This window comes from Aquila chrysaetos, chromosome 3 (assembly GCF_900496995.4).
Source record: "Aquila chrysaetos chrysaetos chromosome 3, bAquChr1.4, whole genome shotgun sequence".
Taxonomy (NCBI): domain Eukaryota; kingdom Metazoa; phylum Chordata; class Aves; order Accipitriformes; family Accipitridae; genus Aquila; species Aquila chrysaetos.
The window spans coordinates 56054000-56070801 of record NC_044006.1 but is presented as its reverse complement, the minus strand read 5'-3'; the positions used below and the strand labels follow the sequence as shown (position 1 = coordinate 56070801).

General features: G+C 38.2%; 1 protein-coding gene across 6 annotated transcripts in view; it reads left to right on the top strand.

The window, feature by feature from the left end:
* Positions 1-16802, top strand: part of RSU1 (Ras suppressor protein 1) — a 118986-nt gene that overhangs the window by 55179 nt on the left and 47005 nt on the right. The window contains exons 9-10 of one of the 6 annotated variants that reach the window (XM_041122300.1): positions 9813-9815; positions 11158-11182. The exons of 4 other annotated variants lie outside the window; for them this stretch is intronic. In XM_041122300.1, coding sequence (XP_040978234.1) covers positions 9813-9815; positions 11158-11167 — 13 coding nt within the window. In that variant the 3' untranslated portion in view covers positions 11168-11182. Of the gene's footprint in view, positions 1-9812; positions 9816-11157; positions 11183-14042; positions 14062-16802 lie in introns of those variants that run through there. One more of the 6 variants, XM_041122301.1, reaches the window with a different exon arrangement.

The following is a 16802-nucleotide window of genomic DNA, read 5'->3' as shown; positions in this document are numbered from 1 at the left end:
ATGTACTGGCTGTTTCAAGCATATTTAGTGAAAAATTACACCCCATTTTTAGCCTTGTCTTAGGATATTCATGCTCTGGTGATTAATCGGTAAGTAGGGATGACACCCATGAGGGATGATTATGTCTAAAGATAAAATGTCATTTGTCTCGCATACTTTTACATTTTCACACTCCTGTTTTACATGATACTCACGCACCAAGTATAAAACTGGAGTTGCACTTTACTTCAGAAGCGTGTTAGCCTATAGGACCCTCAGATCAGCTCTTCTTACTTTGTAGCTTCTTTCATTTCCTTTAATTTCCTTACCTTTCATGAGAAATGATGTCAGGTGATTTTTTTCAACCCTCATTTTTCAAGGAAGACTTGTGCTGACAAAAAGATGGGCCGTATATTGTGGCAGAAAATGTGTGTGGAGGGGCTCTTAATTCTTAACAGGAAATTCAGCAGCTCTTGGCACTTGCTGGCTTTTGTTGGCTAAAATACACCCACTGCACATATCATCCTGTGACAGCATCATTTGGAAATAGGTCAGTTTGCCAAGTATATAATGGTTCTTAATCTCTGACTGCCGTACTAACTTTCTGAAAGTTAAGTTAGTAAGCTGAATTTTGGCTTTGATTCTATATATACTCAGAAGGTGCCATTAAATTCTCCGTGTGGTGTCATGATAGTGTTGAAAAGCACTTGAAGAACTTGCTCAAACAGTAAAGGGTAATGGCAACCTCATCTCCTCAAAGGGTTTAACTAAATGTTTTACTTTTTATTCACGCCTTTAGTCAACTTTCAAAGTGACCTTTATGTTGTAAGCATATTCTCAGAGGGTCTTCTCTGTCTAGGGTACTGACAAAGAAATGATGGATTGTATGATTTAGTGGTTACAATGTACTTAGACAAGTGCAGACAGACATAAATGTTTGAAAGAAAACAGTGAATTAAGCTCCTGTGAAGAATGGAAATCCTGTGATGCTCGTCAGGATCACTGTAAGATAATTAGTGATTTCATTAAGATGAGGTGAAGCTGAGATGTGCAATTGGTACCAGTGGGTGGGTTTGCTTGCTGGCATTTACAGCAAGTCAATCTGGAAAGCTGCTCTTTGGGTACATTTCTGGGATTAATCATGTGCTCTTGATCAATCTTCATGTGAAACTTGCTCTTTACCTGTTTGTTCTTGTAACAGAAAGGGTAGTGATTTTGCTTTTATCACAGCAGAGTCTATTGCAGTCATCATCACCTGATAGTGTAATCTCAGCTAAAACAAAATAATTTGCTGGGTCCTGAGTGGTTAGAATAGCGTTCAGACTTCTAGCGTTTTTAAGCTGCCGTTGAACCCAGCAGTCACATTTTAACACTTTATTTAATGATTGCTGTGTCCCTGTTTGACCTCCTTATTCCAGTGAGGCAGAATTATGATAGAACAGTCACCGTTTATTAAGTTTCTAGAAAGCAGGTTTTTCCACACAAGGCAGTCAATTTGGAGTCAAGAGTCTCAACAAGATGTTTTGTGAAAGGAAGTTGCACTTTCCACATTTTCATCAGGAAAGGCAGTAGAAGAGCAAGCCATTTTAAAGACTGACACATTAACTCTTAGCAGAGGAAATGGTTTGATAAATGCTATGCTGAGCATATATCGTTTGGCAGCATTGGAACATAGGTTTCCCTGGGCAGGCTGCTCTGTGCTAAGCATTGTAATTGAAAACCTCATTTCATCGGCAGTGACAGTCTGGAAAAATCCACTCTTGATTCAGTCCTCTATTTAGAGACAATCTCCCCAGCTTTCTTCTTGAGAATGAATTGTTGTACTGGACCCCCACTATTATGTAGCAGCTGCTTCCAGGGCAGCAGACACTGGTCATGAAGTAAGAGATTCTTCTTCTGGGTTATATTAATGAAGAGTATTTCAGCATTTATTTTTAACAACTAGAGGAGACTGGCAAGATACTCAGAGTAATGCACTAGAATACAGATAGTATCTTGAAATAAATCCTGTTCTTATTCCACAGTTGTTAAGCCTGTTTTATTTCAGCTGTGTGATTGGGGCTGTCTAAGACGTAAAAGTGATGATCAGTAAAACTACCTATCACGGAGTAGAAAAGAGGTCAAACAAGTGAAAAATCCATGTGTTGGTGGTTGGGAAGCATGCTGGGAAAGTGGGAATTGCCAGCAGTTGAGGTGGAGGCATCAGCAGGTTGAACTGATAGGAGAGATTGTGCTGGAATGGTGTTACTTATGCAGCATGGTCATGGACCTGCAAGAATTCAATTTTTTTGTTAGCACAAAAAGCAGGAGTATTTAAGTGATGTTTGCTGATGACACAAAGCTAGCACCACAGAAGAGAATCAGCACACCACACAGCAGGAATTAGCAAATGAAGAGGAAGGCTTGGGTGTATTAGTTGCAGGTTTTCTGTGAGCCACCAGTGTGACGTGCCGGAGTGAGGGGAAGAGACAGAGAAGCACAACCTCCAGAGCTGGGTTAAGAGGGCGGAAATTTTCTAGTACAGAAAAGGAAATATTACGCAGTTCTGGTCATCATGTTCAAGAAAGATGAATTCAGGCAGGAACAGGCAAAGTGAGGAAGGATAATGGGATGATAAAAGGAATGAAGAGCCAAGAGGAGTTTTAAAAGGTATTTTGTTTATTTAGCAAAGCAAAGACTGATAACAGAGATCATTGCTGTCATTGGGAGGGAGAGGGGGAGGAAGAGACTTCATTTAAGGCATTAAAAAAATGGTGGACATAAGAACAAATACAAATAAGCTGGTCAGGTGTATATTTAAAGGAAGGTCTCTAATTATTAAGGGAGCAAGGTAATAACCTTCTGATAGAAATAGCCTTCTGACAGAAGAAGTGAAGGCCAAAATCTTGTTTGTTTCAAAGTAAGCACTGATCAATTTGAGCAGGAGTATATGACGTGATTGCTTGTGGCAGAGGACAGCATGTCTGTGATGCAGGCAGACCTTTGTGCTCCTGTATTCATGTCTCCTGATTTTTTGAGTGAAAAATTCCGATGACCACCCCCACCATATATTAAAATAACTGCAGAGTGCAATTGACATTAAGCTAAGGAGGACAAAGCTCTGTTGTCTGTTAATATAAATAAGGCAAAAGATTATTTTGCATATTCCTGCATCTAATAACTTGTTTAAATAAACATGCATGACAGTTTTGTGCAATAGTTTAAAATTACTAAAATTTTTTAATAACCTAATAATTACTTGTTATTATATAAATAACATATTCATTAGGAAAAATTCATTTGGGCTTATAAAAATCTTCATAATATTCCTTTCTCCACCTAGACTGAAGACATGCATAGAGAGAATGCTTCTCTTTGGCTGTCTCTAAGTAAAATTAAATAACTTGTATTATCCAGTCATCTAACCTTTTAACAATATCAAAAAGAACTAAATTGAGCAGAGTATGATCTCAGCAGTAATTTCTGCTGGTGAGTATTCTTGATGCTCTGGGGGAAATGAAGACCACAGAGAGGAACACAGATCAATTGCTTTAACCATCTAACGTAGATTTGATTCAAAGGAGTATGGTTAGATGCCTCAGCTGTTCGTATGACACACAGAGGTCAATGAAGATTTAAAGAACTTGGATAGTGTGAGTCTACCCTCTGACTACCCTAGAAAAATAGGCCATAATAAATGCTATTCTTCTTCTATATTTTTCTTTTATTTTGTCACTAGTATTCTTTGGTAATTTGTGGAATAGGCGGCTTCATGCATTAGTTTTCTCTTAGGCTCAGCTCTACAAGTATTTATACTTCTAGAACAGGTATTCTCATTGTTCCTAGAGGGATTGCTTTTGTGCATGTGCTCGTAGGATGAACCTTTAGTAAGTACTTATTTTCCTTTCTCATTTGCACAGTGTGGTTGTTCTGGGCCCTGTACAAGAAATAAGATGGTGTTATGTGTCCAACAGTCCATTGCTGGAGCTCACTTCTATATCTCAGTGACTTTTTAGCCTGGCATCTTTACCATTTGGCCCCTGATGTAGATGCACTATCTGTGCCAGTGGTAGCTGTGACCTCATGTAATTTAGGGTGGTTTCAAAGACTGGGTAAAAATAGTGGAAAAGAGATGACCTCAGTGATCTACCTTAGGTGAGATTCTCCGAGATGCTGCATCTCCCTTGAAGATGAACTCACGGCAAATTAAGCTTCCCTCAAAGGATGGCAGGAAGCAAGATCCATCATAGCTAAGAAATAAACAATTGTTAACAATTCTGATTCACGCATTTCGATCACGTACCAGTAAAAGATTTTAATTAACCAATAAAAAACTTTTACCAACCTGATGTGGGGAAATATAAAAATGTCATTTACGTTTGGTTCTGTTGTATCAAAGGCATGGTACTGTATATTTTATATGAAAATACTGATTCGTATTCCAACCAAATGTTGTATTTATTGGCTGTATTTTAAAAATTGATAAATATATTAGTACATTATTTCCAACAGAGAAAATAGATTACTCAGAGTCCTGACATCTTTAGACAACATTTACATGCAAATCTGTAACTCTTCCCTAAAGAAGAGCAAACTCAAACCCATGTTGAAAGATAAACAAGAAAAAACAGTATCTCTGTGTATTTGTGTTTATATATTACTAAGATGGATATGTAATAAAAACAAAGCTATCAGTGATGTATCTGACAGATATAGATACTGCACATATAAATACTGGTCTAACTACTGATACTACCATTCCCTCTGCTGTGAACTTTCATATAAAGTTTAGAATATTATGCAGTAATGCATTTACCATGTCAAGGATGATAGTCCAGGGCTTAAGTCACTGGGGCAGATGTCTAGGGCTATGTTAGAAGCGGAATTGGAATGAAGAAGTGAGGAAAGTGCAGAAGCTGAGGACTTTTTGAAACCAAAGGTAGGGAAACAGTGACAGCAGGATACAGGCTTTGAGTAGGGAAACAAGACAAAGTTACGTCTAACTACAGGTAGGGCAAGGCAAGATCAGTAGCTGAGTTAAAAATCAGTGGTAATTATGGTAAAATCCAAAATGAGACACAGGTAGGGATGTGTCAAAGAAACTGGTGAGAAACAGAGTCAAGGACCTGGCCTAGAGGACAGGTTGGGGTCTAAGCAAGCAAGCAAAGTGTGAGATGTGCAGCTGCAGGAAAGTGGCACCCTGAGCAGGAAAAATGATAGGTGGGATTGAATAAAGTATGTGCAGTGGGAAAGACAGCCAATCCAAAGTGGTATCTATCTTGTTAGGCTCTTAGTCATTGGAGAGACTGGTTGTGGCTATCTGTTTATGATAAATCCTAGAAATGAAATGGGTCCTTTTCTTAATTATGACAGTCAGATTATTAATAATGGTGAAGGAAGGAAAGTCATGTTCTGTTAGGCTTCTGTTCTATGTTCAGTGCAAGCAGGATGATCTTCTAGGGAAGGTGAGTTATATCTCACTCCACTAAATAGAAGCCTGACCAACATTTTGTTGTGAGAAATGGTTTTCAACTTCCAGGCCTGTGGACATGCACTCAGAAGGTTTGGAGACTTGACTGACAGAGTCTGGTCTCACCAAAGTTCAGTCTTAATTAAAGCTTGGTGTCGGGGACATGCCAAAAAGTGACAGAAGTGCTAGTATCCTTCCAACATCAAGGAAGGCGAAAGACTAAACTGAGTTGTTAGGACCTGGTTTACTCTGACATCAATTTTTGGTTAAATAGTGAGGAAGAGACATGGCATTCTACTAGTGAAGATTTAAAAAGGCATGAATGTGATTGAGAACTATTTCCTAAAGAAACATTATAAATTTGGTTGGTCAGAGCAACTCTACATAGAATTTTGTGAAACATTTAGTTTGTACAGCTGCACAACATTCTCATTAGAAAATGAGCACTGTATAATTTCATTAAAACACTAAGAAGAATTAACAACTGTCTGATAGGTCTTGGGAGATAATTACCAACAAGGACATTTCTGGTGAGCTCCACAGAGATCTGACCTGGAACTGTTCAGTGTTCTTCTCAGGTATTTGGAAGCAAATATACAGTCATTTCTGACTAGAAATTTTATATGACCTGGAAGTTGGTGAAAGACAATGGTGAAAATACGGGCTGTCCTGGATCACGTAATGAACTGTGTCTGTGCATAGTTTATTTTAAAGCAGCTCAGAGAAGAGTTAAGTATCTGTGAATGAGGTATGCAGGATATACCACACGTTGTGGTTATGATTACAGGAGGTGATAAAAAGGAGTGAATACTGCTTTCCAGAAAGCAATTGGCTCTGAAAAATGTTTTAAGAGACATCATATAATTGAAGTGCGCTGTCAGCTCGCAGTTCGGTGCTATATCTGAAAGGCCTAAAAGAAGCCTTGGATTAGTGAGTACAGGAATAGGAACTTATTATTTTCAACATCAGCTGGGGCTGATACTGAATTCAGTTCTGGTGTTTTAAAGGGATGTTAAAAATTTGTTTAAATACAGACGCCTCAAAATTATTTGTGAACAAACGTCAAGCAGATTAAGAAAAGAAGGCAAGGTACAACCTTGTAAAAAGGATGCTTATTAGGGCAAGCTACCAGGGAAAGTAGCAGATTCATTTTCTCTTAGTGTCCTCTGATTGCTTCAGGATACTTTCTGGGAAAATGTGTTTTGGAGCAACATCTCAATATGAAAGTTACTGTATGAACGATGATGGCTTTTAATACGTTATGCCTAGTATCGAAAGGTGATGATCTATTGCCTGATTTTAGATGTTACCAGAACTGCCACAATTTTAAGGCCTTGTATCCAATAGTGTGCTCTGCTGCTCTAGCTGCTGTGGACATGGTGGGTCCAGCTCCTCATCTCCAATGGATTCAAGGGGTTTTCTCAACATTTCTGGGTAGTGTTGTTGCTAACCAAAGGCAACAAGTGTGTCCAAAATGCATGCATTAAGAAACTTGAGTGATGTTCTCTGAAGGTGCCTCACCTAATTATTATTTTTTTTTTATGGTGAGGATATTGCAGAGAACAGAATTTGGACTTTACAGTAGATAACAAAAAGAATAAAGCATTTTAAAGAATACCCTCAAGACTGCAACAGGGAGAATAATAAATAGGAAATGGCAGACAATACTAATTGAGAACTGATGTGGAAAACATGTTGGTAGCAATAAGAGTTTTCTGGAAAACTTGTGTAGCTAACAGTTAGTAGTGGTAAGCCTGTTAACCCTTTGTAATCTTCAAAGTTCAGTTGATTGCTTTCTTGTTTTCTTCTTCAGATTGGTTCTTTACAACCAAACAAGAAGAGTTACTGCACACATTTGCTGGTTTTATTTGAGAGATAAATTAAAAAGTGGCGCTTTTATAATCAAGCAGAACTGTCTGCAATTTCTATTCTCTACGCAGTCATATTTGTTTTATTACATGCTGGCTTTTATTGAACTCCAGTTTTTATTTCAGTCTCGCATTATTTGAGGGTTTTGTGTGATCTTTAGCAATTTTTTTGCCCTCCTGGTGAGGGCTATCAGTTAGATAGAAAAGTGTCCCTAATTTTATGATTGCCTGTATCAACTGTTTATCCAGTGGAAGGCTGAGGTGGGAATGATTCTGGTATAATTTGCTGGAGCCACTTGTAGTGCAAGCTCTGATAAACTTTTTAAAAGCCATTATTTTATTTTAGCAGGTATTACTGCCATCTGGTTTATATGCACTTTTACAGCCCCTTATACCTAAGGCACAGTGTTGAAAATGGTTGTGATCAGATTTAATTTTAAATTCTTGTTATTAAAATTAACTTTTTCTTGAAAAGTATAACCTGAAAATCAGGAGCTTCTACTGTATATGACACAGGTTTTCTCAGTCCTGCGTTTCAACATGTTCCTCTGTCCAAACAAGAAATGTCTTACTGTTAAAGCTGGGGATAGTCAGATTTAGGTCCTGTTTAGGCAAGTCCTTCGGACTACAGCTTTGCAACGGCTCTTTTCTATTCTGTACCTAACCACATTAATAATTTAACCCTAAAAATCTGATATACTGAAAATCAGTTTGTATCAAATATCGCAGGAAAAAATATCCTGTAGTTTTTTGTCTTTATTACACTTGGTTGGGAAATTGGGGAAGAAATTATAGCCTAAAGTTAAGTATGCAGGAGCATAAGCAGTAAGTAGAATTACTTAGGATACGGATCATTTCAATTGCTCCAGCTTCACCAAAGCAATAATAATAAATGCAAAGATATTAGCCCTCTTCATAGTTTTGCCAAATGGTTTAAGAAGCTGGCTCCAGTGCTAGATGTAAACAGCAGCATTTATTTCACTGAATGGGGAACAGTGATTCCCTGAATCCTTTTTGTTATCCATAAAGCCCACTTATAAATTTATAATCAGATAGGTTTTCAATCCTACAATCATATATCATGCAAACAAAATGTTGTCACATGATGTTAAATATATGCAGAAGTAAATGGAGCAAATCCTAAACCCAGTGCTGTAAGTGTGGTTCCCCTTGACAGGAGGAGGAAATTGATCTCTATTCATATGTATACACAGATCCCTACCTCTGGCCTGCTCCAGTGTCTAGTTTTGTGAGACTTTCTGCACGTTAAATGTTTTTGGGAGTTATCCCAGGAAAGAGAGTGGGACCACAGAGTCCAGGACTCTTCAGAGATGCATTGCAACAACCTGCTGCATCCAGAAGCCCCAATAAGGAGATACCACAGTTTTGGAAGAATGGGATTTAGGCATGGAAATATGTGTGCCAGTTTTGACTCCTAAAATACAAGTGAATTTTACTTACAAAAGCTGCAACTCTGAGAAGACTGATTTTAGTCACCTTTCAACAGGATATAATTTCCAAGCTAAATTCTGAATGTTAGTTTTGATTATTGCATTTGATATTCTGCAAATTTAGATTTACTCTAATGTTGACTTTAAAAAAAGGAAAGGTATGCAAGGACTGACAGTGATGATCCTGAATATAAATTATATCAAGCAAATGGATGCAAGATAAAATTACCAAATCAACCTTTTTTATTCTATATTTTATGGAATATCTAATGTATGTTTGGCAGTAATTTACTCTTGCACATGAATTTCTGACAGTTTCGATTCTTTGGGCTTATTAATCAATGTAGTCAGCACCAGAGCAATTTTTATGAGACTCACTAGTCATCAAAAATTTATTATCAGATAAATCAAAGAAACAACTAGCATCTTAATAGGGTGAACAAAGCGCCATGTAAAAGATCATTCAAGACTACATGTTTTTGACTCTTGTGTATTGCATTTACTGCTAGGGTCAGAGGTTTTGTTTACACTTTCATTAAAATAGTCATCACTGACACAATTGCTTCCTTTTGTGCTAGGCTTTTCTTCCTTCAATTTTTTATATATGTGTATGTATATTTCATGTTAGCACCGTTCTTGTAAAGCATGAAACTTGTGTGTAAAATGTAATATAGAACTTTAATTAAAATCTGAAACTTTTATAGTTAGTTGAAGTAGATCATGTGCACTTCAGGAGTAGGGTGGGATGGAAGTACATTGCGAGCAGTACGGGCAAATATGCTTCAGTCTCTGATCCAGTTGCATAAGGAGCTCTGATATTCATTCCAGTTAAACCTCTAGTGTCTTATTTGATACAGTAATCTTCCTACTCTCTGAAAAGATTGCATGTTTCTTGTTTGTTATTTTAAGAAGAATTTCCCAGTCATGCTTCTTGGGGCTGTCGTTGTAACCAAGTAAAGCCAGAGCTTAAAACTTCCAAAATCTATCTTTTTGTTAAAGCAAAGTGCTTGTCTTAACAAAACGCTCTTGCATTTAACATTTGGAGTGGTTGAGTTTCCTCCCCAGTCTGTGCACGGGCAATGGGCTTCCCTGGCCCGGCTGGCCTGTTTGACAGCAAGGGGATGTAGCCACAGATGTGTGGTAGGAACATACTGGTGGTGGCATGGGGAGAGTGGCTGGTGGCTTCACCTTCCCCTGATAATTGCTGTTGGCTTCCTGGCGTGAACGTGTCGGCAGGCAAATCCATGTGCAAGCTGGTAGCCCTGTCCTCAGAGGAGGGCGGGTATTTGGGGGATGATGAAAATGGCAAATGTAATTGTTTTATGGAGCCTGGCTTCACCTCAGTACTCAAACGTAGGCATGTCAAGCAGTCACGAGGATGAAAGAGTCGCTTTGGGTTGTCCCTATAGTCAAGAGGGCATCTCAGGGACCAAGACAGTTCACCAAAAAACTAAGTCATGCTTTTGAGGCCCAGAGGGGAAGGCTGGGCCCTTGGCCACCACTCCACGGGTGGTATGCTGCTGAAGCAATTGAGTGATGCCAGCCCTGTGTGTCCACCCTGGGCTGTGCGTTCCCACCCGCATGCCCAGGCCAGCACTGGCTCTTGGGTGACCATGTTTCAAGGAGGTTTGGGAAGCTGATACAGCTGGAAACTAATCACTTAATTTGGCAGGTTTAGTCTGAATTATCTCCTTGAACTCAGCGCCTGACCGCCAGCACTAGCCCCGAGGACAGTGATGCACAGCCATAGAAGAGGTAGCCCAGCTGGCAAAAGTTTAAGTTGCAGGGGCTGCTTACATCAGCCCCTCACCAGTGTGTCCAAAGGCAGGAGGAGGAGAACCTGGATCCTTACGTGCATTTTTCACTTCATGCACCAAATGAAGCAAACCTCCTATGAAGAGAACACGAGTGCTTTTAAGAACTTAAAAATAAAACCTCCCCAACATCGGTGAACTAATGGCAAGTCTGGATTTGTCTATGTGCAGAAAATAGGGGGAGGGAAAATATCCTGACAGCCTGTGCATTTCACATGAATCTGGTGATGCTGAAAATACACGAGTCTCATTAGTGGAGTTCTTGTAGCTAGCTTTCATATGTTTTGCCTAATAAAAAAATAACTCAAGGGAGATTGAATTTATTCTGTGTTAATAACCAGAAAGGATGTTTCTGGATGGCTACCAAGTGATACAGAACTGTGAACGACACAAAAGAAACCCTACTATTCCCTCTTTCACCCAATGCATGCTTTTACAGGAGAAACGTATTTAACTTCAGCATTGTCTTTTTCTGTGTTTGTAGTCCCAAGTATGACTGAAAATTGGGCTGTGTATGGGTTCAATGACTTACAGAAACACTGTTGTCTTGTAGCTCTTAAAGTTTATCTCCCTGGTCTGATTCCAATTCAAGTGAGTTATGGCTGAAAATGATTGCTCTGGGTTGCTCACTTAGCAGTGTATGTAAGGTGTAAGAGAACTAGATATAGTTCTCTTATTTTTCTTACAGATATAGCTATAAAGGTGTGGTGGTTTTAAAACTAATGATAACATCCGGTAATCAATGCTAATACGTGACTGCAGCTGCACATTTTCTTTAGCTCTCTTTACCAGCCTACCTACAGTTTCATCTGTGTGAATCTTACTTCAAGAGTAGATTTTTATCTTCTTTTTATTTTTGAGACAAATCTATAATGAGACATGAAAGTTCAGAGCTGATGTATTTGTCATTGACATGTCAAAATAACTAACCATCTCTCTGTGTACCTTTTATATGGCTGTTGCTTGGTAGCGTTTGCATTCAGAATAGAAAGGACTAATCTTCTCTGGTCTTGATTTTAAGGCAGACTGGAGTTTGGACTGGTCCAGGATTAGGACAGCTTTGTGGTGGAATATACAAAACTACAGTTAATAGAGATGTTAAATATTGTGGATGAAAGGCTGTGATTTGGACAGTAGCTCAGGAGGCTTGCTTGAAATACATACGTATTTCAGAGCACTCCCAGAGTAAGTTTGGAAGCATCCATTGGATGAATAGTGAAGTGAGAGTTTGAGATCCAAGTCTTTCTATAAATTGGAGAGGTATCAGGAAGCTGACAAGGTGTAAGTTAGAATCCTAGTCCTGTGTCTGTCGCAGATTTCATGTATAGCTTTAGTGACTTCTATACAGTGACTTCTTCTCGAGGATCTCAACACAAGGTAACTTTAGCTTAGGGCCATAAGCTCCTAAAGGTCATACCAGGCTACTGAACGCATATACAGTAAACAAAATCGTTTATCCATTTTACTGTGGAGAATATGCAGTTCAGATGGCTGGTAAGAAATTAGCCAGTCAATAGTAAACTGGTGTTAGAGCACACAGTTTCTGTTTACTCTGTTCACTTCATTCCCAGTGTAAAATCTATCTGGCCAGGCCTTCATTTTCCATAACTTGGCTAGAAGTTTCTCAAGTGCCATAGATGGGACAAAAGCATAAAGCTCTACCCTTTCTTCAGCACACAGAGTTCAAGTGGAGTGGGTTCTTGCTCTTAAGGTCCAAGATCCTGCAGCCCCTTCCGTAGGACCTACCACTGATGGAAAGGGTAAAGAGCTGCTCTGATCAGTAGTATGGAGAACTTGAGGGACAGATGATGTTTTCTTTTTTGTGTGGTTGTCTCTTATACCCTGCATTTTTGTTAGAAGCTAGTGAGGATGAATTCTGTTCAGTGTATTTGGATACTTACTGTACCTGACCTGATGCCATCTGAGGTGGTCTCTTGTGTGATACTTTTGATATAACTGGGAGGGATATTTCAAAAACAGTTTTACTCACGGGTGCATCAAATCATGCTATATTGTCTACAAATTTTCCACCAAGCCATTTTGCATTTTATTTAATTAATAATATTTACTCCTTTGTTGATCGGCTTTAATTTGCAATTTTAGTCTGGGAATTGAAACAAAATAGTTTCTTTCTGAAGTTGGGTGAAATTCTTGGAAATTCAGTCTGGCATTTCACAATTTAGATTTTGATTAATTTGTTTACTCTTTGCTTCAGTTTTGAGACTATTCTATAGACACATGCCAAAATGAGATTTTAATCTCTTCTGGAAAAGTTGATTTGTCCTGCTTTCCTCTTAAGTACAGTCCTGTTCATATGATGACACACTACCAACTAGACTGCCCTAGAGATTCAGCAGTGCCTGTGATCAAAATCTGGCTGATAGTCGTGTATCAGTTCCAAGTGATTCACTGCATAGATTCATAGCTTTGGAGGTGGCAAATACGTGTCTGAGTTGCAATATTCTGCACATCCCACATTCTTTATGGAGGAGAGTTTGCAGGTTAAGGTTCTTATGGACCAACTTGAAACCCACAGATGCATTTTATTAGACTAGTGACAGTAACCTGAACACTCAGAAATATTTGACACTTCAGTTTGCAAAGATAAACGTCTTCCTTTTACATACTGCTGTTGTGTTTGGAGTCCCATTGGATTATGGCAGTACCAGTGCTTGCTCCTTTTTCTGAAGGTTGAATTTTATAAGTATTGCATTGCTTGATTAATATTTTTTTCAGTAATATTTACCTATAGACTTATAAATGCCTGGTATTCTGTGGCTTATGATGTTGTGAATGGTAATTAAAACTTCATATTCCCTCTGCTTGGCAACTCCTGTATCCACTAATCTAGGTATTATTCATAAACTTAGTTTCATTGCTTTGTTATGTTTAATGTTTAGTTTTATTCCTCTGAAACTTGGTTTACTAGTGCCAGGTTTACCTATGTTCACAAAGTAAGTAGTGTGAGTTGCTTTCATTACTTCCTCACTGAAAAAGATATTAATGTTTATGTGTAAGAAAAGGGGACCCTCGTAACAAGGGTGAAGGTTAGTAATTTCTCTTTCCCGGTAAAGGATTGGTTTGTGATATTGGATAACACTAGGACATATTTCACACAAATTCTTCCTTTCCACAAACAAATTTCACAGACAGTGGACTTGGGAATTGGAAAGACCAGCTTCACTCAAATGTTCATACATTGGCATGGGAATATATGCATGAGCACTAATGAGTATACATATTGGAGAAGTAGGGAGTCTGCATTAGGATAAGCTAAAACGCCCCCTGTGTTTCTGCTAGAAGGAGAGAGGTAGACTTCTAACAAGTTGTGAGTTTAAATGTTCATGGTGTATGTGTCTCTGCACTCACATCTATCCATAAATATTCTCCCATATTTCTGTATATATTTACTTTAGTGCTGAAATTATGTATTGTTCAGCAGATGCATCCATTAACTCAGTTCCATTTTATTCTTTTCTAGGAAGAAGGATAGATTTAGAAAACAATGGGCATTGCAGTGTAGAATTCTATTGGCATGAAATAAAAATATGAATGGTGTTAAAAATAAATTTGTAAAAATAATATTCATAGGTAAAATACTGAGATGATCAAAATGAATCATGGGAGGAACTGATGCAAAATGCAGATATTGCAGAATCCAGATTATTATATTCATGGGGATCATAATTAATTATTTAATTCTAGATATACACATACTATAGCCTAAAAATGTATTGCAGGTTTACAACTGACTAGCTGTTTTATGTGGCAGAATGTAGTCTTTGCATATTTATTAAAATTATTCATAACTGGTTGCTGCCTAGATGAACTGCTCTATTCTTATGTCTTGCTTCAATACATTATCTGAATCATTTTATCATGACATTATAATGAAATTTGTCTAAGTTTTAGAATGATCCATGGGGCATTTTCCAAAACCCCTATCAGCATCTCTTAAAAACATATATTTGCAGTTCACATTTAAGAATACTTTAAAAGGGTTTAGTAGCAATACATATTTTCTACATATAATTGTTTGCTGCCTTTTTTTTAAAAAAAAAGGTTTTATTCAGATGAAAAAGGGATATACACTGAAAAAGTTAGAATATGCATTTAATCAAACTACATGTACTTATCCATACTCCAGCTTACCCAACTTACTTAAATTGCTGCTTTTAAAGACAAAACATGTTCGCAATGCAGTTTTATAACCTTCCTCATAGATGTCCCAGCAAAGTTATAAAAATCAATTATATACCTGCTGAGTGTGTGGTGCCTCACAGCTGTTCCCCTGGATTTGTCAGGGCATCAAGTCTCTTTTGTTGGAAAAAAAAGAAAAAAAAAAAAAAAAAAAAACGGGAAGGCATTCCACCAGCCTGATATGCAGTTAGAGTGATTATAAGATAGTCACAGTTACCTTATCTGGTGGCTGTTCTACGAACCATTGGCTAATTTGTGTACACAGGTAAGACATCTTTATTTCCAACAGAATTCAAACAAAAAAGTCTGCCTGTACCAATATCCAGAAAGAACCCAAGGTGAGACATGTTGTGTATCTCATTGTGTCAACTTTTTTAAGTAATTTGGAAGAGCACAAGAAGAAAAAGCTTAGTTTTCAGAAAGAAAAATTTAACTTAAAACATTTCCACATATAGGAGTGTAGAACAGTTTTAAGTTGGTTGGGGCTTGTTGTGTAAAGCCAAAGGAGTCTGATACTGTAACTGGAATGTTTTGCTTTATGGTGAATACCTTAGAAATGTGTTACTGTACTGCCATTTGCATGGTGATGCAGCATTATTTCCACTAGTTGTCAAAAGCAATTAAAGGCTAATGAAATTCTGCACAAACCATCAGATGGACACTTTCCATTTGATTAAATACGTCTTGGTGGAGAATAAAGGAACAGTCCCTTTTTATACATTAGCATTTTATATCTTGCTGGAATACACCCAGATTCCCACTTACGATTAAACAGAAAACAGTTTAAGAAAAAACCACGTTAGTTCAAAAACTAACCATGAGAAATCGCTTTGTGACTGCTGCTGCTGTGACCATGGTTTGCCTGTGGAATGCTTGAGGTATGGCAGTTGCTTTACATTCAAACAGAAGACACAGTCCCAGCTGTGCACTCTCTGTTCCCGAAGAAGTGCAGTTTCTCTCTGTTTATCAAAGGATTTTGCAAAGCATCAAAATTGTTTGGACTCCAAGTGGTGCAGTGAATCTTGTTGCAAGATTAAGGTCTTCCACATAGGCATAAGCTGCAAATAAAATGGGAAAAAATGAGAAATAAGAAAAGCTAGAAGAAAGAAAATGCGACTACATGTGTTTTACTTTATCTCTCTTGGGGAGGTTTCTGGCTGGATTTGTTTGTTCTGGCCAAGTGTAAGCAACCATAAGGAGAAATCTGAGGAAATTTTTTTTTTTTTTTTTTTTTTTTAGCCAGCCTATTCATCCACTTTCTGTCTGAGCTCACCCTTATGTAAACTAAGCAAAACATCTTTCCATAGTGATATTTGTTCATTTAATTCCTGTACTCAAATGTTTGGGACTATTGTACCAGGTTTTGGGGGCTGCCTTCTGTTTTAACTTTTCAGCAGAATAATGCATGAAAAGTCTTTTTCTTATGCAGAAAGTGTGTGATACTGTGGTTCATGCCAGTAGGATCACAGTGAGAACGTGCTATTCAACTTTATTATGTCACGGGCAGAACAAAAACTCCTCTCACAAATTACCCCCATGCGTCTAAGGGTATTGTGTTGTAATGGTGTGTACATCCAGGTTTGCCTCTCTGAAGTGATGTGAGAACAGAATTCAATTCCCAGGTGGCGGTTACTAGAAGTTTTTGTAATAGCAAGCGGACAAGACAAATACCTGAAGTGACTGGATTCCAAAACCTTACAGCCCAGTAGCAGCAAACATCAAACTATGTGCTGATAATTTGAGAGGAGTGACCCAGCCAGGCAGCGAAGCAGTACATGACGAAGTGCCTCAAACCCTCTGTGAAATTGTATTTGCACTACAGTTAGCAAAGGGATTTTCTCTGTAAGCAGTCCAACATGTTACACCTCTAGTTGGGTGGCAGTGTAAGAGAAGCACACAGTTGTCCAAACAGCCTCACCGATCTGTTCTGCCAGCACAAGCAGTGTAGATAAAAGATACTTGATGGACTTTCTGGGAGTTTTGTAATTGGAGGGAGTTTCTCTCTAGGTAGCCAACATAAAAAGAGGCAGACTGGCTGGAA